This window comes from Sorghum bicolor, chromosome 4 (genome assembly GCF_000003195.3).
Source record: "Sorghum bicolor cultivar BTx623 chromosome 4, Sorghum_bicolor_NCBIv3, whole genome shotgun sequence".
Taxonomy (NCBI): Eukaryota; Viridiplantae; Streptophyta; class Magnoliopsida; order Poales; family Poaceae; genus Sorghum; species Sorghum bicolor.
Genome location: NC_012873.2, coordinates 50661189 through 50685497, shown reverse-complemented (window position 1 = coordinate 50685497; position 24309 = coordinate 50661189). Strand labels below are relative to the sequence as shown.

At 42.0% G+C, this 24309-nt stretch overlaps 2 protein-coding genes across 2 annotated transcripts; both read right to left on the bottom strand.

The window, feature by feature from the left end:
• LOC8056806 (protein indeterminate-domain 2) lies at positions 8411–11830 on the bottom strand. Its single transcript, XM_002452132.1, has 3 exons — positions 11692–11830; positions 9561–9957; positions 8411–9350 (listed from the first exon to the last, which is right to left on the bottom strand). Exons 1-3 carry the CDS (start codon positions 11828–11830, stop codon positions 8411–8413), a joined length of 1476 nt encoding a protein of 491 aa, XP_002452177.1.
• Positions 15325–19102, bottom strand: LOC8059603 (potassium transporter 19). Its single transcript, XM_002452131.2, has 8 exons — positions 18768–19102; positions 18357–18621; positions 17991–18213; positions 17606–17854; positions 17486–17536; positions 17033–17346; positions 16829–16943; positions 15325–16706 (listed from the first exon to the last, which is right to left on the bottom strand). The coding sequence occupies exons 2-8, from the start codon at positions 18474–18476 to the stop codon at positions 15571–15573; spliced, it is 2208 nt and encodes a 735-aa protein (XP_002452176.1). The 5' UTR covers positions 18477–18621; positions 18768–19102; the 3' UTR covers positions 15325–15570.

Sequence of the window (24309 nt, the reverse complement as noted above, 5' to 3'; positions counted from 1 at the left end):
ATGATGATGATGATGATGATGATGATGATGATGATGATGATGATGATGATGATGATGATGATGATGATGATGATGATGATGATGATGATGATGATGATGATGATGATGATGATTATGATGATGATGATGACGACGACTAATAATATTGTTAATTTACTTCATCTAATTAAGGGTTGGGATGCTTCACTCATATTTAGTAATAGGTTGTTTAATAAAAACGTTATTACAAAAGTTTACTAACTTAAAAGCTCACTTGCACAGTGTCAACTTTTCTTTTGATTAAGCTTTGCATATTATATACTTTCCGTTTGTACTTGTTCAGTTCAATATGAACTCACCCTTGCTATTGCTCCATATTCCTAGTGTATAGCAAAGTGCGGCTCACAAGAAAGACAAAGATTTCATGGAGTTTTCTAGAAGCCTATCAGAAGTGCTTGGCGTACAGAGTCCCAATTAGCCGTCTCTGAGAAGAATGGAGCCTAAGAAGTTTACTAACTGTTTTAGTATACTCTGATAGTTATAAGTGTTTTATAAATATGTTTTCCGCTCTATATAATATTATTTCTGATATTTCTATACTTTTGTTGTATGTGTAGATTTTTTCTAGGCACACATATGATGACTCTGGTCATTTTTTAAAAACAAAGGTGTTACACCGGATGGGTAATACATATGGCCTGTTAGGATGCCCGCCTCTGAAAATAGAGGTTCGTCACCGAAACACTATTTTCCAAGCTAGGCATATTTTTGTAGTGTCTTCTGAAATCAAGTGTCTCATAAAATCATTAATCAAGGTGGTTGGATGAGGGTGGCGCCTCCAAAAGCTAAATTCAGTGTCTCCTAAATCATTATTGTAGTAGTGATTTAAGGTCTCAAAAGTATGACTCAAGTTCTCATAATTTGAAATTCAAATTTGTCAAATGACCTCAATGGAAAAATGACCAAAACCAAGTTGTATATTTTTATTAGAACAATAAAACTGTAATTGGATTTTTTTTCATTTAAAGTCATTTAGGATCCTAAATATTTTTTTTTGAAATTCTAAAAAGTGTATACTAGAGGAATGGATATGCCATACAGACACAAGTGACTTTGAGTGGAGTTGTTAGATCCCCCCACGCCACGCTGCACATATTTTTGTGCAAAAAATCTCATGACTTGTGACGCACAACCAAGGTACTAGATAACGTCCTATGATCTCCAACCTCTACCACTATTTGAATAGTTCATAGTTTGGATTATTTTATCATAAAAGCTGACTGAAGCGATAGGTTGAACATTAATTACAGTTTCATCCTGAGCGGCACGGACCTCATTGGCATGAGTAGTAGACGGTTATTAGCTTGGGGGACAGGGTCTTGAACCTCAAGGTTAGAAAATGATTCTACTTCAAGTGAGGTTATTGGCCCAAATGCTTCACCAGAGGAGTGCCCTGATAAAATGACAGTGTTTGTAGCCATCCAGACGACAACATTCACTGCCAAAATGGTGGAGTTCTCCTAGTGTTTTTAGTTAGTAATAAAATACTACCACTAGTCAAACACTAGGGAATCCTCACTAGGAGGCATTTACTAGGGAAAGTTTATACTAAATTTTAAATGCTAAAACACTAGGAGAACCCCACATTATTAGGAGAAATTGAAAAATCTGGTTGTGATTGGATCACTATGGATCGGTTGAACCATGGGGGAGTCTGCTCATCGGCCCAAACACTTGGTTCTAGTAAGGTAATTGTTTCCTAGGCCGATGAGGATAGCAGATTTGTTAACAATAGTTAACAACCATTATAAACTATCAATAGGCTGCGTATAAGGGTATAAATGTGATCACCAATAAAGGTCTAGGGGTTTAAATTAATAAATTCTGAGTCTTGGTGAATGTGTATTTTCTACGGGGTTTGTCTAGAAAACCATCAAGTGGGACCTATTTGTCATATTTAATCATGTTTATCCATGATGAGAACTACTTGGGAAGATTCTAGAAGACATCGGAAGACTTACCACTAAAGCTTAGGTCAAAAGGCCACGGAAGTGAGTCGTCCGGCCAAAGTGCTAGGCCGATCGGCCTGCTCTGGAGTCCAATTTCCATCCACCGCCTCATAGATATTTCTGAGATCTACGTAGTTGATTTAAGGTGGTTTAAGTTGGTGCATCCAACGGTGGTTTAGGGAGATGACACGGATCGATGACGTAGCAATTCCTTGCCCTCTAATCCATATTCCCTATATATAGCAGCCCCTACCCCTACCTCAGGCATCAAGTCATTTAAGAAGACAAAAACCCTAATCATCCTCAGAGCTGCTCTAATTTCTAGGGCATAGCTAGTTAGGCCAGGTCTAGAGGAAGGCAAGCAGGCTTCATTTGGATTTCCAACATTGTTCAGAGCGTGGTTCGGTATAATATTTGTACCCCCTCTCTTTTGTATCTCCATTACTTTTATATGCTTGCTACAATTCTTATGATAATATCAATATTCATCTTATTCATATTCTTGATTGCAATGTTCATTGTCTTTTTTGATTATATAATTAGTATAGTTAGTTTATCATTATGTTTATGCATAAATTTGTATAGCGCTCACCCCTATGTACACATGGTGGGTGGTTGGTGTTGACGGTCCTTAAGTATCAAATTTAATTATCAAATAAACAAAGAAAAGGATCCAAATGAAATCAACATCTAGACTTAGGGTTTTATCTGATAGAATTCCACGAGTTTTGGTGTTTGTCTATTTCTGCAGGGGGTTATCAGGAAATACGGAAGAAAGGCCCACACGTCGGGATTACATAGAGATATTAACGTGCCGCGCAATTATCTTACATCTAGAAGACTCCAGAAGCCACGGGAAGAAAGCGGAGGCCGAACGGGGCCAGGCACTGGGCGCCCGCCCAGTTGACCTGAGCGCCCGCCCCCTCCTGGAGTCCAATCAGGACTCTCTTTCGGGAAAGATCTCCACCGACCTAAAGGATCAAGGATAACCGTTCAATCAATGTCGGTTTGATCCAACAGCCCATATTCACTTGAAGGGACTATAAAACCAGACCCCCTGGCCCCTGGAGGAGAGAGCCTCTCAACCCTAATTCATTATTCATCAAGGGAGAAGAAGCCTCTAATCAAGATTAGAGCCACCACATCAATTAGATATCTAGATTAGCATAGCTACATAGGATTAGAACTAGAAGGAGTCAATCTTCGATTGGTTTCCGGATCTATCAAGAGGATTCTTGGTAATTCTCTAATTGTGCTTCTAATTGTTCTTCTAATCATCTTTGTTCTTCAATATTATGAATATGACTTTGTTCTACTTCAATATATTGCTTATGACTTTGCTCTACTTGTTTATATTCAAGATTATATTGTTCTTAGTTTATTATAGTTATATACTTGGCTTAGTTAGATTGGATCTATATACATGTTTAGGATCGTATAGCGTTTATCCATCGGATCCATGGGTAAATGATAGATATTGTGTAGGCGTGGTGCTTATACCTTATTTATCGGCGATTGTACCCAATATGTCAGATCGTGGGGTAGTTTGTGATACTGACAGCTTCATTGATTCTTATATAGTCCCCCTCTCGTGTATTGGGCTGGCAGAGCAACATTATTACAGAGGAGTGATTGCTATGTTTCTCATTTACCTTGCTAATATCACTATGCATGGGCGTAGTCTTGTCTCGCAATGATTGCTAAGTATACTTGCACTAACTATGATAATGCTAGACTATATAATTGAGAATAACTTAGGAAATATTCTTGTAGTTCGTTGTAATACCATGCTAATGACTTTCTAGAGTATCTAATTGAGGTGCTTATCATATTTATATGTGGCTAGTTATGCTGATCAGATTAATTATCTTTGTCACTATTCATTACTTCATATATCTTTTATGTGACACTTATCCCTGTATGAAAGAGTTAGATAAATGTTCTCAATTATATAAGCAATGATAGATACTCAATCTCATATTCTATTCTATAATCAATATTGATGGTTGCTAATCCCTTCCCAGTGGTAAAAATATAAATAATGATACCTGGAATACTTCTCGGTTAAAATGATACATCGGTATTAATCTGTGCGCTTGCAGATCCCATTCATTATTTATTTAGAAGAGCAATTGCATATTTCAATACCGCGTCTCTCATGTCATGCTGGGGATGACAACTTGGCTTAAGTGGTATGAGAGATAGGTTTGGCATTTTTGGCACCGTTATCAGAATTAGAAAACTAAGTCTACTTTTGGTAGTGATGTTAAGAATACCCAACAGTTGGCATTATGTAAGTGCGGTGCTTATGTATTGTTTACCTACGAATACATTATATATTCTAGGTCATGTGGTAGATCGCGGGTGTGAAACTACCATTGAGTCCTTTATAGTCCACTCTCGAATATATGTCATAGAAGTAGGGTCTGGCTACGAAGGAAGAGCAAGCTCTATTCTTAATCTTCCTAAGTGATATCCCTTATATGCATAGATGTAAAGGTGATCTTAGCCATGAGTACTAGGTGTAATTGCACTAATCAATGTATGCTTTGACTTGTAGTTATGAATGACTTAGGAATTATTCCTCTAATATTCTTCTTGACCATGCTAATGCCATAGATAGGAGTGCTATGAGTGATTTATCATTATACTTGATCAATGCTTATTATGTATATCGTATCCTATGACTTACCCCTATTATGAGTAGAATACTGGTTGTGCTTTACTCTCCATCAATATTATAAGTTATCAATACATGTCCCTGCAAGACCTTCCTTATAGTAAAATTTAAATAACGATACTTGGAATAATTTGAGGTGAAGTTCTACATTGGTATAATTATCTGTCTACTTACAAAGTCTTTTTACTCATATCTTTATATTCTTTTTAGTCACATAATATACTAAATGTTTGCTTAGTAGTAATGCTAAAGAGAACCAACAAGCATTTCTGGCACCATCAGTAGGGATGACAATCTAGTATAGTAATGCCAAGAGATGTAGACATATAATAGGTGGCTACTAAAACAAGTGACAAGTTAATAAATACCAACATAGATATCACTGGATCGCTTGTGGCCCAACTGATTCTTAAGTAGCTTCAATTGACTCACAAGAACCTGTGCCTTGGTTCCTTTGCCTAATTGAGTAACGGGCGGCTCAGTAGCAGGAGGAGGAGGAGGAGGAGGGATCTCGAGCTGATGAGGATAACTGTGGATCGCCCATGGCTTTGCCGATTCTTAGGGAGCTTCAATTGACTCACAAGAACATGTTCCTTGGTTCCTTTGCCCAATCGAGTCTTGAGGAATGACGATCAGCTCAGTAGTAGTTGCAGGAAGGATCTGGACAAATGGAGATGGCTAAGGAGTGTCTTAGGTCAGATCAACAATGATGTCAATAGCAGTTTATGTTGGAGCAATCGGCTCGTTAGTATTGGCAGAGCGTCTTGGAGCTGATGGAGGTGGAGGAGGAGCATGAGTCATGATAGTTTCTCTCTTTTTGCCATACGACATAGGCACACTAGTGCTAAATTTGAAGCTTGCTGAAACACATCCTTGGAGATTTATGAACTATATGTACTAGCTCTTATGATCAAATCGACAAGTATATTAGTTGATTCAGGCCTCTGACTTATATGGAATGATGTAATAGGTGTCTGAATCGCTCCTGCAAGTTAAGCTCTGAATTAACCTTCTTCTGAAACACATCAAACTAATGTTGTTTCTGTTGCACATCATTCATAGAGGCCCGTGAACCTACAACTTCGTTCTGATCCGAACCAAAGCTTGATTGAACTATTGCTTTTTTATGATGAATAGCACATGCATCTAGTTCAAATTTATCAATCACTATAGTGCGTATTTTTAGACTATGAACAACACTAGACCCATATGCACCATTTGCAGGTTGCTTAAGCTCAAGTGCTTGGCCTAGGGCTGATCTTGCTGCATCCTAGCATCTTGATTCTCTTCTCCATATTCTTCTCCTTTCTCTCTAGTTTATCTCCCTCTCTTGTTCTTTCTGCGAGAGAGAGAGAGAGAGAGAGTGTGTGCAAGGGGAATAAGGTGAGGATGAGTGAAGCTGAGATCCTAGTGTTGGGAAATATCTCCCCCTCATGCTGACTTGTGGGCGATGTCCCATAATGGCTAACAACTCACTTCCCACTCCATCTAATGTCTCTGCAGGTTTATCAGATGGTCCGATACAAGTGACGGATCATCTGGTAGTTTCTAGATTTGCTTAACCAAGTAGGAACCTAATCTTAAGTCTCCTAAATCCAACTTGAAGCTTACGGTGACCTTCTCGAGATGATTAGGGTATTCCATCTTAACAGGAACCTGGACGACTGAAATGGGAGTTTAAGTTGTAGCATGACTCGGGTCATTACAATACATCCTTAGGGTGACAAACAAGACATCTTCACAAAGGGTACCCAACACCCTGTGCTTCCTACAACACCTCTATTCCGGGGATTCACCTCATGAAGACACTCCTCCCCAGAATCTAGACCACAAAATTGGTACCCGCCGCAGGTACAACTAAGGAGCGCTCAGGTCACACTCTGGTAAGACTCGTCGTAGAACCCTATTTAGTCAACTCGACCCACACCACACACCCAAGACGCATGCCAAGATCTCCCCAATTGTTATTCCATAATATTGGCACCATATGCCTTAGCCACTATAATAAGCAATCCTCCACCAAACATCACATCATAGATATAATACATAGTAGAAGCAAGTAGCAAGTAGTAAGCGAGCATCTAGCCAAACAACAAGTGTGTAGGGGTAAATGTTGTGTCAAGGTAAAAGCTTCCAGCAATTCTACCAAGCAACCTATCTTAGATCATTGCATAAAGTAAAGCACTAGCAGCTATATCATTGCATGCCTAATAGGATTCAACAGTGGGATGTGGAACCTACAGATTGGTCATCTCCCAACCCCTCCATGTAGTCGTAGTCGTCCTCCTTAGGGTCTAGCTCCTCCAGCGTTGCCGAGACATAAAGCCACGATAAGCGACTCCTATAGAAGCCACAAAGAAGCAACGGAAATTCAAAAGATCTAAAAGCACTCAAATGTGGTCCTATGGCGGCTTTTGATTAGCTAAGGCATGCGTGGTCACTGACATGTGGGTCTGGGTCAATGGTCAACGGTCAACATTGACTGGGCCCAGTGGACCATGTTATCGGCTAGATATGGGCTGTTTGGGCTGGTCCGGCCTAGACACATGTCGCACAGGCAATGCAAGCCACGTAGCTCTGCTGGGCTCCCATTAGGCCTCAGCTAAGAACAAGCACCTCAAACAGAGAGCTCGGGAAGCCCCTTTGGGCTGGTCAGATTACTTCGTAAAAATACCCTTAAACTTGCAGATTACCACAAATAATTTCTTAGACACCTAACCAAACATATAGGCAACATTTTTCATAATATAGTTGATCAAATGAGCCTCAAATGGTGTCAATAGGAGCTGCAACTCACACCTACAATCCCAACAAATTGAGCAAGGCCTTAACTAGCTCAGCCATCACTAGTATCACTTGCTTTTTTGGCTTTTCTCCTCTTACAACATCAACAAAACTTTGAGGTAAATGGTATGAGTATTCTCAATTCTAGGAATACATTTGGCATTTTTTGCAGTCTCTCTCTTTCCCGTATGTACAAATTTATCAATTGCTATATTTGATACATTTGCAAAATGTAGTCATGTGGGAGACATCATTAATAGGCATCAACTGTGCCAAATTACTTAACGGCCCAAATATATGGAGCATGCCTACAATAATGGCTGGCATAGGAAAACACTGTTGGCTGAAAAGCCATGAAAATGGAAACAGAATGCAAAATAACACTAGTTGTGGGGAAAAAATGAAAACACCACATTCATATGACTAAAGCCGCATAAAATTAGGAGTACAATAAATCTTTCACTGGCTTTTTAAAAATTGAAGAGTACCGCTGTCTGTGGTTCTTCTTATTCTGCTATAACTAAAGTAAATTAAATTGTTGACTCCAGTTGATTGTTCTACAATAATCTGCATACTTTTATGAGCTGGGATTACTCCATTTTCCACTCTGAACCGAAAAACATCAAATGAGAAGTAAAATCAGCATCCATTTGCCTTGCTTTCATTTTCCAACATAATGCAAAGTATTTATTGATATACCATGAATGAAACTACAGAAATTCCTTAAAGTTGTGCTTGTGTTCACTCTGATGCAGAGTTGCAGACAATATACTGAGCTACCCCTTCTAATTGCCCTATAGAAATGCTCTTACAAACTCCATTTAGCCTAACAGAACAAGGCTTTTACTATCTGGCACATGTTAACACCAGCTTAATGACTTCTGTTGCTCCAAGTCCAAGGACAGCTTATGAAGTTGATTTACCAGATCGAGTAAGTAAATGTCTGTATCTGCCTATATCAGGATTCCCAAATGGGTTTCTCCAGTGCAGTGGAGTTAAGAGATGACTGATGGTAAGAGTAGATATGTTCCTGTAGCTTTTGCTGCTCATCAGAATAGCTCAATGCTGTGACATCTGCATTGTAAGTCTCAGAAGTCATTTCTAAATTCCCACTGCCTCCTAATCCTAGAAAGTCTTGGGTTAGTCCAGCATCTCCTACCCGTGAAATATTTTCCTGCCTGCTGTGTTGCGTCTGGCCTCCAGGAAATATGCCAGAGTTATCCTTCTCTGCTCTCATGCCAAATGGATCATTCATTAGTCCAATTAAGGGCACTGTGGTAGGCCTATTATTATTCACCCATGGTGTATTGGTCAGAATGTTACTGTGACCACTCATGTAAGAGCCCTCATGTTCAGTTGCCATGATGCCAACACTGCTAGCTGCTGAATTCCCAAGGCAGTATCCTTGTCTTCCAGAAGATATGTCCATGTGATCTCTAAGACTAGGAGTTGTCACGTTACTTGGGAAGCTTTTTAGGAGTAATGGTGATATAGGATCCTGGCTGGTCTTCGCACCCATCTCTGCAGCTTTCTGTAGAAGTGCAGTAGCAGACATGTATGGGGAATTCATTGGCATATAAGGGTAACTTGACGCGCTTCCATCAAGTGGAAAGCCTGAATCCTTGGGTGATATCTGGTTGGAGAACAATGTTGTGTTTCTTGTAATCAGAGCATAAGGGGACAGAGATTTCAGATGACTATATGAATTATGATCATTGCTCGACAAGTTTGCCATCACATTAGTTGGTGAAGTGGGGAAGGTAGGTACTCCATGTGAAAAGATATTGTGCTGGTGACCATGCAGACTTCCCACCATTGTTGCAAGGCTATGGTTAGCCCTGGAGTTGTCTTCAGCCAGTGCATCACAGAAGGCTCGATGTGTGATGAAACTGTCCTTTCTGCAATTATATACAATCGATTGAATTTGAAGGTAAATTTTCAAAAGTCGATATATGGAGTATAAATACTCGTAAGTCATTTATAATATTCCATTGGCATTGTGTTGCTTCAGTTGCTGATATTTTCATACAATTTGACGTCTACCGAAATTGGTAAACTTATTTGTTTTTAACAAACTGGATTAGTGTGAACAATGAACATAGACATACCTTGAGAATATTGTTCCACAGTCACATCGGTACTCCTTTGTGCCACATATCTTTGTGTGCGCCTTCCAGTCCGACTGAACAGCATACTTCTTTGAACACCTGTCACACTTCCACTTCTTCTCCCCATGTTTCCTGGAGTAGTGCTTCTTTATGCCTGTGAGATCGCCCAATGCTCGGCTTCCATCATGATGAGGGCAGGTGACCTCAGGGCAGACATACACCTTCTTTTTAGCTTCATTGCTGCTTCTCTGCTTCAGCTTCCATGGTAGGTTATGGCCCCTCCTATGGAGCTGGAGGTTCTGGTCTCTTTGGAAGCCCTTGTGACAGACCTCACATATGTATCTGTTTGTTGCCAGGAGTGCCTTGGGTGACAAAGCCACTACTTCCACATCAGCATCTGCCAAAGGGATATCATGAACCAATGTTAGGTTTTCACATGCATGTTGAAGTGCAAACATTCGTAATGAGGTTGTAAGTTGATACCTACTACCTCCATTCCAAATTACAAGTCATTTTAACTTTTTTTTAGAAAGCCAAAGCATCTTAAGGTGATTAAAATTATAGAGAAAATTATCAAAATTTGTGACATCAAATAGTTATAATATAAAAATACAAATAAAGAATCTAACTTATTTGGTACCATAAATATTATTTATTTTATCATAGAAAAATTTAGTCAAACTTGAGATGCTTTGACTCTTCAAAAAAAGTTAGAATGACTTATAATTTGAGATGAAGGGAGTATGTCCTGTAGAACAATCTGATTGTCTTTGCTACTTAGGATGTTCTTGACACTTAAATTTGGCTCATGTCATATTTCACGTGAACACGTCAGATAGCCAAATTCGACTATTAAAACGATTTGGTGATTGGGCCTCTGTTTAATCAGTTCGGCTATATTTAATGTGGCCGATTACTTGATAACATAAATTAGCTTATTAGTTTGGTTAACGTCATCATATAATCATTCGACTAGATAGGCTGGTTATATAGCATCAAGGATGATTTTATTTATTATCTGGATAGTGCAGACATGTTTGGCGTCTTGTATGTCCTTTCCAGTAACTTTGGTTTTGGTTGGTCTGCGCTCTAAGATTGGCGAGCAGACACACATGCATGAAGCTCCAGATGATTTTAGGTTGCATGCTGGACTTTTCACTATTAAAGAAATCGGAGGTAAAGGAGAAATAATTGAATCAGACTGCTGGTTGCATGCATGCGTATGGGTCCTGGACTCTGGCCTGATGCTAACGACGTGCGTGAAGGCAAAATAAAACAAATCAAGGAAAACGAGAGATGTTACGAGAAGGTTAGAACCAGTTCGGAGAACAGGCGGTTAATATTTTCCTAACTAAATGCTTGGCCGGATAAAGTTTGAACAATGCTTTGAAGCCCTAGATCGGTCAAGCCGGCTAGGGCAGTCGTGGGTGTGTGGGGTTTCGGGTTTCAACGTGCATATAGCACTCCAGGTGATGCTCCTCCGACCATATGTTTTGCGAATCGTGCTCAACGCCAGTGGTACGTGGTGACGTGTTCATGTGTAAACAGATGTCCATGAATCAATGTTGTAAAGTGTAAAGTTTGATTTATTATGATGATTATCTATCTAGATCATCTTTTATTTCCATCTATGTAACTCAAATCTCGGTGGGAATGATTCTGAACAAAGTAAAAATATGCATTGTGGAGAACTGGAAATATAGGAATAGAGTTGATACTAATTATGGCCAAACAAAAAAAAATCATGATGAAACTATAATCTAAAGTAATAATTAGGTAAAACATGATATCATGAGCTCCTTAGTAAAGAGCCAAAACAACACTTCACAAGAAACACTTTTCGTGTATTCCTGAATTCTCATGCGCAGAAGGGTAGGTCAATTAGAGTCTCTACTGAGATTCAGAAATTTGTATTACCATGGCTTCATCTTTCTTTATTTGGTTTCTCATAAGTTTGTAATTAAGAACAAAGACCATTAATTGTTTTAAACATTGAGTTGAGTTAATTACATTATTGCACTTGCACGTGTGTTCTGCCATCTTGACATGGCAAAAAAAAATCCGGCATGGACTTATTGTTTATGGAAAACAAGTGTGCGTGCTAGTTGAAAAATAAGTTGAAGCATCATACCTGGAGTTCCTGGATGGCCTCGTCTCTTTTTCCCTACAGGCATGGCTGTGTCAGCTTTGCTTGACCCAGCAGGGCAAGCTTGCTTTGCCTGCTGCTGCAAGTTGTTGAGGGCGGATTCTTCTTCCGACGTGTGTGACATTGTTTGGAGGTCCAGATACTGGATGCAGATCGAGGGTGCCAGTAACGTGAAAGGGGGACAGTGATTTATGCACAACGGAATGAAGGGTCTGCAACTAGACAATAGGAAAACGGTTGATTAACTTTCTGTCAGCATCAACGAGTTATATATATTGTTTAACCCATGGAATGCGAATCTGATTGCCTCATCAGCACCGATGTTCAGTTTATTGTTTCTAACGGAATTTCTAGGGCTTTGGCATCCCCAAATAAATGTGAGCCATTCATTTAATTGGATCAAACAGTTATAGTCAGCTATTACTTCCTATGTCCGGTGATATAGTGTATTTTAAGAATTTTAGAATAAATTAAGAGAAAACATAGAAAATGCATGTACCCTCATTTCATTTCCTAACTAGATGCATGCTATCATTAACGCAATTGATGGTAATTGATTGATAAATAAAAAATATTTTATGTAAAATTAGTTTTTATCTTCTAGAATGCATTATATTCAAGAACAAATTTTGAATGTTAGAATGCACTATATTACAGGACACAGGGAGTACTTCTTAGCAACTAATAAGTGAAATATATATCTATTTAATTTTTCTATTTGGTAAAACATGATAACTGAGGAAAGATTTAGATAATAATTTTTTTTAGATCTAATCGATGCATGCATGATCTATACGATGTGGAATTTTTTTTTTAACTTTGGATATGACATAATTTGATTTGGGAGATGTTACGGTACCTCTTTACTTTCTACAAGGTAATATCTCAAATAAATTTAAGACATTGAATTTGATATTTTTAATATTAAATAATTGGTTAATATAAAAAAGAAGTTATTCTCAAAATCCTCATCACGGCATGGACAAGTGGACGTGAAGCCACTAATTTCTCAAATTCCCAACTCTATTAATCATTTATATTACAAGTATCACTCCAATGGCAAGATGAATACGTATCCATGTGTAATTTTTTTAATGGGTTCATTATGCATACAGTGTGATGCTAACGTACATATTAAGTGATCAAAAACTTTTTATGAGATGCTTAGACACATTAAAGTAGTACAACGATCACGTCTTATATACTCAATTAAAAAAACTCTTATGTGTGCTGTCACGTATGTAGCTAGATTTAGGAACAAGAACTTATATACAAGCATAAAAAATGATGACATGCGCAAATTAAATTTAAAATGATGATGGTCATGTACGAACATGGATTTGGCAACGAGACATTCACGGTCACGTATACTTTGATTTGGGAATGATGAGATTACATGCACGAAAAAAAATGGGTTCACGGCAACTGTGGCTAATTAAATTATTCCATGTCTAAAGTTACAAAACAAAAAAATTCCATGTAGAAATTAAAATTTATATCTAAAAGTTTTCTATCCTATTTTACCAAATTTAACATTGAATAAATATATATTTCATCTATTACCTCCTAGTAAGTAATAGGTGATTCTAACATTCCGATCTAATTAAATGAATGGCTCCCAATATTATGAGGTACCACTGTAAATAAAGCCCATTTGATTTAGCATAATTTGAGTAGCATGTGTACAACTTACGTGATAGCTAATTTGTTGGCATGATTTAAACATATGACAAGACATAACATTACATATCATAATTTGATTAGCACAATCTGTATTTGGCGGCATATTATCATGTACTCCACCTAACTATTTGTTTCCACCACCATACATGACATAATTTGATTAGCGTGTACCTTTACGTTCTCGTCATATATGTGAGATGTTTTATACCGCCAAATCCATGATTCAGTAAAGCTGCACACACAGGAAAAGAAGAGAGCTATAGTCTTGAGCTACTACTGTGTACTCATTTCGTTGCACTCCCGTTACTGCATGCCTGGTGTGCCACTCGTCTTTCCACAGAAAAGATTTATGATACTGTGAACTGCAGACGGTAATTTCTGCTGCTGCTGCTGCTCTTTTACCGACGATCGATCGTAGAAATCTGTACGGGCGCTTTGCAATCATCGACAGTTGAAGCTGTAATGCATGTCATGTTTCATGGGTACAAAGGGGGGGGATGGAATATGCATGCCAAGGGTGAGATCCGGGACAAGAGACAAAACGTAGGCCGCAGTTTTTGTATCCGGCCTTGCGCCCTTGCCGGGGTAATGGCATCAACGATCAAAGCTCCTCTCGTCTCTTCGGTGCAACTGTGAGATCTTCCCCTACTGTTGTAGTATTTGGAGTTTCCTCGGCTGCATGGAGCTGCCCCTGGAGGTTTCAAGAGTTTCGACATCATGTCTTCCAATACGCACAAGCTGTGTTACCGCAACAGGCTAAAGTGTATGTCAAATGGACCGTCGCCGGTTTAGCATCTAGCTATGTCACGGTGAATAGCATCTTCCTTCAAGTTAATTCTACACTTTGATCTTGATCAATCTGCAGTTGTGTATTTTTGTTTTTTTAGATTTACAATGGAAAAAAGAAGTTTCTGGCCTCTGCAATCGCACACATCCAATTCTTTACAAAATTTTCAGCTAATTGCTGTAAAAAAAAAGGGAATGAGAACACAAGTAGATCAAGGTGATTATATGCAAATTAAGTCTATTATTGTGGAAAAGGTCCAATGCAACAGCTTACAGTGCTCGGTTCGCCAGTTGAATGGTTTCCTTTGCATCCTCACACGCTGCAACGATATGCCCAAAACCGCATCTAGAAGGTAGCCTGCATAGAAGAAAGAAATATATTGTTTCTTTTCGAAAACAACATCATTCCGATGTACACTCAGAGAAGAGTGGCGACACCCACCAAGATCAGCTTTCGTTCACTACCCTCATGGCCAGTTAACCAATTCAACTCTGCAGTTGTATGTTTGGTGATATTAACTGTTCGAAGAATCGATCAGCTTTCGTTCACTACCCCCAACGCCAATTAACCAATTCCATTCTGCAGTTGGTGTGTTTGGTGATATTAACTGTTCGGATTTGGCCTTACGACCCCTCTGTTAACTTGGCCTAGCTTTGAATGTTAAGTTGTCAGCAGCGTTTTGTCCAGTGAGATGCTATTGCCAAATTCAAACCCCAATAGTATACACTAGATGGTACTTTTTGTGCTCATCACTGTGCCATTAGCCCATTGCCTGATAGTCTGACATCCGTTGGAATTAGAACTGTGCATAACAAATCATCAGGAAGCTAAGTGTGCTGAGTCTGGCCTTCAGTCTGCATGCCTGCTTTTCTTCCTCCGAGTCCGAGAGAGGAGCCCCAGGCAGCAGTGTCTAAGGATAATAGGGAAGTGAGGGACTGGTTCGTCTTCGTTTGGTGACACCGAATACAGTACAAGCAAAGCGCCGAAGCCGTTATATCCGGACTGCCCTATGCTGCTTGGTTCAGCAGCTTGTGGATTTACAGTTTCAGATCAGGCATGCGTCCTTCTGAATATTAACAGACAAGAGAAAGGACACAGAGGCATATCTACAGATTCAGCAACACAACAATTGTAAAGGACGGCATGACGACAGTGTACGTATGCAGTGACCTTTTTTTCTCAGTGGTCGTATTAACAGTCAGAGACAATGAACGGCAGCTACTACATGTGCACAACGACAGATTAAGCAACAGTGTCGTCGCTACAATTGCTAGGCACGCCAGCCATTGGAAAGTTGCTTGCAACAAGGAGGTACGTGGCACAAAGGAAGCACAAGCTAGTAGCTCTAGTAAAAATAGCTAGAATACGACTAGTAGCAAGACGAGAATAATCAGTCAGATCTCGTAGGTGATGCCGACCCTGAGCAGCTGGTCTTTGGGGATGGACAGCGCCTTGTGGCTCTCCCCCCGGAGGTTCTTCCGTAGGAAGCCGTACACGTTGTTCACCACCACCCGTTTCAGCAGCGACGACCCCGCCGCCGCCGTCACCGTGGCCTCCCCCATCAGGTACACCACCCCGCGCTCCGCCTCCGCGTCGATGAGCCGCTGCTCCTCCTCCGCCACCGCCACCGCCGCCGATGAACCGCTGGTGGTGGAGGCGAAGGCGGCCTCCTCCTGGACGAACGTCTTGAGGCGGTCCAGGAGGAAGGCGGCGAACTCCCGGTGCCCTTCCATCGGGTCCGTGTAGCCGTACCTCGCCACGCAGCGGAACACGCGGTGGTCGACGGGGCCGACGCGCCGGAAGATGAAGCGCTCCGGCGCCGCTACGCGTGGGATCGGGAGGTGCTTGATGGACACGAAGACGAAGACGGCGTGCACGGAGGGGATCTTGTCGACCAGGCGCGGGAACACGGGCGGGATCCCCTGGACCAGCTCCGAGTAGAGGAGGCCGACGCCGGGCACCCGGCGCACGTCGCGGCGCGCCAGCACGGCGGCCAGCTCGGCCGCCGGCACGGCGTGGTCCAGCTCGTACCAGTAGCGCAGGACGTGGACGTAGTGCCACGCGGCCATGAGCGCCATGAGCACCAGCGAGAAGCAGAAGGGCAGGTACCCGCCCTCGGCGAACTTGGAGAGGATGGAGGAGAGGTAGAGGAACTCGACGAGGCCGAAGACGGCGTAGAAGGCGGCGGACAGCGCCGGCTGCGCGCGCCACACCAGCAGCATCACCACCGCCAGCAGGTGCGTGGTGATGGAGAAGACGGTCACCACGCAGATCCCGTACGCGTTGCCGATGTTGGCCGTGGTCTGGAACCCCAGCGTGACGGCGACGCTGGCGACGCCGATCAGCAAGTTCACCTCCGGGAGGTACACCTGCCCCGCGTACTTGCTGGAGGTGTGCACCACCTCCACCCGGGGGAAGCACCCCAGGGACAGCGCCTTGGACAGGATGGCGAACGCGCCCGACAGCATGGCCTGGCTCGCGATGATCGCCGCCAGGATCGCCACCAGGAACGCCGGCCAGAACATGGCCACTGCGTGCGTGCATGCATTGTTAGCTAGCTCTCGATCCGATTCAGTTTCCAACTTTCGAACTTCGATGTACTGTACATAGTACATGTGCAGATTACGTAAACAGTAGAAGACGTACACCTACCTGGGATGGATTTGTAGAAGGTGTCGACAACGTTTTCAGGGAATTTGCGCAGGTAGGCCGCCTGACCCATGTAGCACAGCGCCACAGAGGGGAAGAGGATGCATGTGAAGCTGATCTGCAAAAGCAAACGAACAATTTGGTAACTGACATTGAAATCAATAGGTCTCGTCTCGTCGTCTGCTATGGCTGTTACTTGGTATGTACCTGAATGGCCCTGATGTTAAAATGGCCGAGATCGGCAAACATGGCCTCCGTGCCGGTGATGCAGAGGACGGCACCACCTAGCGAGACCCATGCCTCCTTGCCGTTCCTGCGGAAGTAGTCGACAATGTACATGGGGTTGAAGGCGCGGAGGACGGTGGCATCGTGCGCGGCGAGGTTGTACATCCCAGTGCCGGCGATGAGGACGAACCACACGGATATGATGGGCGCGAAGGAGTAGCCCACCTTGTCGGTGCCGAAGCGCTGCACCGAGAAGAGAAGGAACAGTATGGCCACCGAGATCCACACCACCTCCACTGTAGCAAAAACGACAACAGAAGCCACGAACTTGAGAGGTTAGCTATCTAGTCGTTTCATGAAGAAGCAGATCGACTCACAAAGTCACAATGCAATGCAAGTTGTTTCTACTGATGGATGCCTGAATAAAAAAAATACATTGGCTCAAGTTGGGCGCTTTCTCCCTGATCCCACTCACTGCCGAGAGCACTGCAAGAACAGTTAAACGGCAGTTAAATCCACAAATTAATGCATGGGTTTGGAAGACTTGATCCGTACCAGAGATTGCTGGCGTCAAGGTTCCATCGCCCATGACCATGGAGGTGCCGAGGATGGTGATGGTGAAGAGCCCGATCTTGGCGGCATTGCTGGACTCGAGCTTCTCCTTGAGCCACTGCGCCCTCCGCAGCCGTGAGCTGGCCGCCTCCACCCTGTAGTTGGATACCGTTGCGTCCTCGCTCTGCTGGTCTGGGATCATCCTGATCTTGGCGTACCGCGAGATCAGCGAGTAGAGCGCGAACGTTCCACCTGCAGTTTTATATATACTTCATTCATATATATGCTTCGATCGGTTCAACATCATCATCATTGCAAGTAAGATCAATGTCGTCCATGAAGTATATATGCCCACACGCAAGCAAGCAAAGCAAGCAAGCTAGCTCACCATCGCCATTGTCGTTGGCGTGGAGGACGACGAAGACGTACTTGAGCATAGGGATGAGGATGAGAGTGTAGAGGATGAGCGAGAGGACGCCGAGGAGGTCGTCGGGGTGCCGGATGCCGTCCGGGAACGTGCTCGAGTACACGTACAGCGGCGACGTCCCGATGTCGCCGTACACCACGCCGATGCTCTGGAACGCCAGCATCAGCGTCCGCGCCCAGCTGTCCTGCACGGCGCCACGCACGCAATTAACCCATGTCCATATATGGCAACATCATCAATGTCTAAAGGGGAACACAGGGGGGGCATGAATGACGACGAAAATGAGCTAATAAAAAAAAATGTCATGTGTGAAACTAAATACTGTACCCCGGAGCCGTGGTGCTTGCCGTTGGTGACCTTCTCGGCGTCGCCGTACAGGGAGTCATGGCGCTGGAACCTCTCGGTCGCCGCCGCCGCCGCGCTCTCGGCTTCGGCTGACGACGACATCTCTTCGTCTTTGATCCACTCCGGTGATCTCGCACGCGTTCAGTTCGAGCTCCGGGCCAAAGGGATCGATCGAAAGGGCTTCTGGGGTTTTATGATGGATCTATACAGACCAACCTCGCTCGTGTAGGCCTCAGATCCTAGTGCCCTGTCACAAGTTCATATCATCATAAGGAAACTGAAGAGTAATGTATATTCTGAAAACTAACTGAATTCGTCAAATTCATATCCTGAAATGAATAATGAAGGTAGCAATGAGATCCCGGCCGGCGACGCCGGAGGAGATTGAGATACCGGGGATCCGAGTGGAGGAGAGGCTGCATACGCTTTTATATCTGCCCCGTCGCCGCGCTCAAAGATGGCAAAGCTCTTCGCTTGCACTGCCGCTGCCATCTTATACGCACGCCACGCCATGGCGCCGCTGGGAGAACGGAGGCCGGCCTCCGGTGCCAAATCAGGCCACCAGTAACGATCTGTCGCGCCGATGATCAACTGACTTCTCCCTCGATCTGTCTCGATCGCCGCGCCGCCTTGGGGAACGAAGAGATGGAGGCGGCGTCGTCCTGGCGTCCTCTGTCACCTGCTCTGCTATCGGTCATGGTTCCTACGTACGGTACGGTTGGTTTCACCTGTCGTCAGCAGCCAACGCGCAGAATTGAGATTTTTTTTTCTTGCTTGCTTGCATGCCAATGCCATGTTTGGCTTGGTCCGGCCGTACGTTTCTGCATGCATCAGCCGTCGTCGATGGGTTGCAGTGGTGGTCGTTTCTTTTCTGGTTTGAACGAGATTGAACGGCCGGAAATGCTCGTCCATTCAGCTCGGAGGGAGGAACGAACACGCAGGCGGGGCTTCTTGATAGTCATTTGCCGGCGCTGATCTCAAGTCATGACTCATGAGACCAATGCAAAGCTCCCCGTCCCACAGGAGACGGGACTTGGGAGTAGGGGAGGCAATGGATTTGGATATATATAATCCAGTCAAAATTCAATAGGACTTTAGTTGCTTTGATGTATTTGAACGGGATCTGTTTGGTTTTAGATGTTTATAATAATGTAATCCAAGAAAACCCAAAATTTATCCGACATTACCTCAAAAAGTCCCCTAGTGTTGATTGGATTTAGGAGTGAAAGTGAAGTCATTGAGCATTTCTAAGAGCAACTCCAAGAGATTCTCTAAATCCTTCCTAAATGTTAGGCAAGAGATTCCAACAGTTTGTCTAAATGGTTATGTAAATATAGCCATCTTCTATTTTAATTGTTTTAGCTAGCAAAAAATAGAAGACGAGAATGACTTTTTAGAGTGCGCACGAGAGATAGAACAGTTGTTGGAGAGTGAAGAAATATAGAAAGCGATTTTTACAGAAATGGTTCTTTAAACGATGATTTAGAGAGTGAAATTTGCAAAGACTCTTAGAGATGCTCTAAGAGATTAGCCAAAAAAACTAGCCAAATTTACCGATTTAGCTACTCTCTAAAATAGATTTGAAAAAAATATTAGAGTACTCCAACAAACTCTATAAAAGATGGCTAGTGAGGTAGGCTATCCAAAAGTAGAGAACGAATAAGGTGGGATGGAGAGCTACTAAATTTGGAGAGTCGGTTAGGAACGTTTTTTCTTCAACAATAGCCAAATTTACCTTTAGAAAATAATTTAGCTAATCACTTGGAGATGCTCACAACCATTTTTAATTTTTTTTGTATTGGTTGATTTCACAAATGTAGAAAAATCCCATGCCATCTATTTTCGTTTTCTATAATATATAATACCGTTTTTCAACTTTAGAGCCCAGCACTTATATACCTAATCACACTGATCTTTACACAAAGTAGCAGGCAATCGTATTGAATTATCTCTAATAACTTTTATGTCAACTTTGCTAAAATTTTAAAGTGTCAATGCGAGATTTATACTTCTAGAGTCTAACTTTTGACATGGGGCCACGTATATATCTAGTCACACCAGTCTACATATAGTAGTGCACAATCATACTGATTTATCTCTAACATATTTTAATAAATTTTGCTAAAATTTTAATGTGTGACATCGAGCTTTTAAATTTTAGGGCTCAGCTTTTGATACAGAATTAAAAGGTAGTTGTAATAGTTTTGTTGTTATTGGATCATATTGGTTGGATCGGCCTTAAAAGCAATTAGGTTGGATAAGTTCGACCTTGGATTTTTTCCCCTTAGATTTTAATTCCATTTATCCATATGGAATTGGATGCAAATCCATTGCACCTCTACTTGGGAGGTACTAAGGCTTGTTATAGTGCTCGCTTAGATCATGTATGGTTTGATGAACTACCCATGCTACACAAGGTTGTATACATGAGACATGAGTTTTTCCTTCAAATTTGGTGTAAATAACTCAACTTTTTATAACACTAATCATTAGTTATGGGAAGCACTAGTTTTGATCAATCAATCCATTTTATTATTTTACAAACCAAACAAACAGTGAGCATTGACAATATGGAGTCCTTAAACTAATCGGACAATGGCATATAGGTTGTTAAAAGTTGATTGTTTCACGAACTAAGTGTAGCTCAACTGGTTTAGTTACTAGTGGTGGTATCTGTCCACCTATATTCAGGTTCTCGACTTAAGTTGGTGCTTGTATTTTCTTGTAATAATTCTAGAATTTAACAATGTTGTTTTTTTGTGGTAGGCGCGATGAGTGACATGTTTGTCCATATGTGAAAGCCCAAGTTTGGTTTTGGTAATTAATGACACTAAGTTGCTAAGGCCATTGTATTTAGGTGATTTAAGTTAGGCATAAAAACACATGTGATAAAGGAGCAATGTGACATGGAGTGGTGGACACATGATCACAAAGAGATGAAGCATGAAGTGGAGATCATGGTGATAGACAAGGAGTAAAGTCATCAAGGCAAATGTATAAACATAGATTTTTGCTTTTGCTAGTCTAAGATGAGTAGAGAAGTGATTGACCGAATTTAGGATAGATAGCTGACTATCAAGAGGGAAAATCATGGTAATATCTCGAATCAAGTGCTACTAGCTCAATTCTTGAGCATATGTATTAGGATCTAGTAGAGTGCTAACCTAACTTCTTTGAAGAAAATATTTGTGAAATGCTAACACACATGCACAATGGTGGTGTACAGTTGGTGGTGTTAGCACATTTTTAGAGGAGGTGGAGTTTGAGGGGTAGAAAGGGGTTAGGGTTGGGATTCGGCGCTTTCAGGAAAATAGAATACATATTGTCCATTGCGTCGGAGAAAGTTTTGGCGAAGTCGTGCGACCCTCGTCGGATATTGGGTCAGACAGTGTCGGAAGTTGAGCCCGCGTCCGACGCGTTTAGCGCAGTAAGGCGCAAACAGTTGTGTGTGTCGGAGCGTTCGATGTGTTCACGTCGGACGTAGGCCGAACATTGTTCGAGCGTCCGGTGTTGTGCGCTGTCAGCTTCTGTCGCGAGAGTGTTTCTGACTGTGGCATCAAACGCTGGGGTGTGTCCGATGTCACACCGTCAGACGCGTTCAACATAAGATCGAAAGGTTTCAAAACGACATGTTTGATGCCTGACATTTGACGCGTCCGACACGTGCTCTGAAAGTTTGTTAACTTTCAAGTGACTGTTGGCGTTCAACGGTCCACTTTTGAAGAGGGACACGTGGTAGCAATCTAAGAGACGTGGTAGGCGAGCGTCAAATGCTGAGCCGCGTCTAACAGCGAGGCATCAGAGTGTCCGATGCCCCCACAGTTGCCCCTAATGGCTAGCTGTTGGGTGAAACTTTATAAACTAGCTTTAGGGGCTTCTCTCTAGCACTTGTGAGTACTTGAGATATATTTTAAGTTAGAGAACACTCCGTCCACTTATCTTCTTGCTTGATTGCTCATTCTAGTGAGATCGAGTGAGATTCATGTGTATTGCATTGAGAATTGTATCTAGTGACATTTGATTCTTGAGTTTATTGTAGATTTCTTGTTACTCTTAGGTATTTTCCGACACCCTAGATGACTTGGAGCAGCGAAGGTATTGAGCTCGTGATTGGAGACTGTTTCGAGCCTCACCAAGTAATTTGTGAGGAGTTCTTAAACCTTCCCTATGGGAGATCACAATTGGCTACTCTAGTGGATTGCTCGTGGCTTGGAGGATCCCCATTTGTGAGTGGGTGTGTGGCACCTGCTGAGGGTTTGACTTTGGATTGCTAATTAGCTCGTGATCAACGATGAAGTTAGTCACCTCCAAGCATGAAGAGACGATGACGGAGTCGAAGAAGATCAACGATGGGCGTCGGAGATGAAGAACAAAGGAAGAACAAGCAAGAAGAACAAAATGCAAGCTCTAATAACAACAATGGTGCTCTCTGATTTTAAATGACCCAGGCAGAGGGGAGGAGAGGTAGCCGTGGCCTATAAACCGGACCCTTTAGAACTGGTTCAAGACACAAATCGGTGCTAAAAGGTCACCTTTAGCACCGGTTTGTGCCCTTGACCGGTGCTAAAGGGTTTGGCTCGGCCTGACCGGTGCTAAAGGGGACCCTTTAGCATCGGTTGGTAACAAGAATCGGTGCTAAAGGGTCCCTGCCCCGACAACACTGGTCAGTAGCTGTTGGACAGACCCCTTTAGCACCGGCCCGTGTTACGAACCGTGTCTAAAGGGGTCTTTAGCCCCGAGCCGCAAAAAGGCCGAGGCTTTTGGTGATTTTGGGCATCGACCAATGCCTCATTACGTAGTAGCGAAGATACTAATTTTTACATCAACAATTACGAAATATGTTTTTATAATAAATTGATTTAGAGTCATAAGTGTGAATACTGTTTACTAGAAACTGCTCAAAGATAAAAACAATTTAACTGTTATGTATAGCATAGTTACGTCCTTTCCATGATAGAGGTTGTATCCGTCAATTAATGGTTGCTGTCCCCAAAAATTATAGCTTCGCCCCATCACCATAACGCACCGGTAGTCCTTGTTCGCGAAAAGAAAAGTCTTTAAATACTATAATACATTTATAACTATATTAATTAGTGTCAATATATATTAATAATTAGATTTGAAATATTCATCTCGTAAAATTAGAAATGAAAACGGATCGAATACGGGTGACTTCTTTTTGCTGGGCTATCTCGAGATGCCGTAATGATATTATTTTTAATAAGATAAAAACTAACTCGATTATGCAGTAATTTCCAGAGGAGCATATTGGTTACGCTCTTGGGCCCAGCTACAGTGTGACGAGTCAGCCAAAGACGCCAGCAAGAAGTTAGAAATAATCGCTCTAGAGATATCCAATAGGGGTTGGAAACATTTATATTGTTTGCTTTAGCATCCTGGTCGATTTATAAGACTATAGCTCTCACTGTGATTCTCCCAAACTCTGTAATAATTGGCTGTGTACATCTCTGGATGTAGAAGCCGGATATTTGTTTATCCATTATTAAAAAAAGATATCATCGATATCATATTTGTTTTCATATTTCTGGTTAAATTCTGATTCAAATACGGATAATATCAATCATGTCAGATAAGATATGATTGGATGTTGACATCATAAATATACGATTTAAGTATTCGATTGGATGTTGACATCATAAATATACGATTTAAGTATTCGGACACGGATATAGTATCGGATATTGAATATTTGGACTCGGATACGAACATAGCTGAATCCTCTAATATCCGTACCGTTTTCATCCCTACGTAAAATACATATAAAATATATAATTAGTTACTTTTAATCTATATTTAATGTTTCACGTATGTATTCAAATATTTATATTGAATATAATAGAACTAAAAGTTTTTAGACGAAAATTAAACAGGCCCTAAGTCACGGGAATCGTAGGAAACCGGCCGGCCGTTCGGG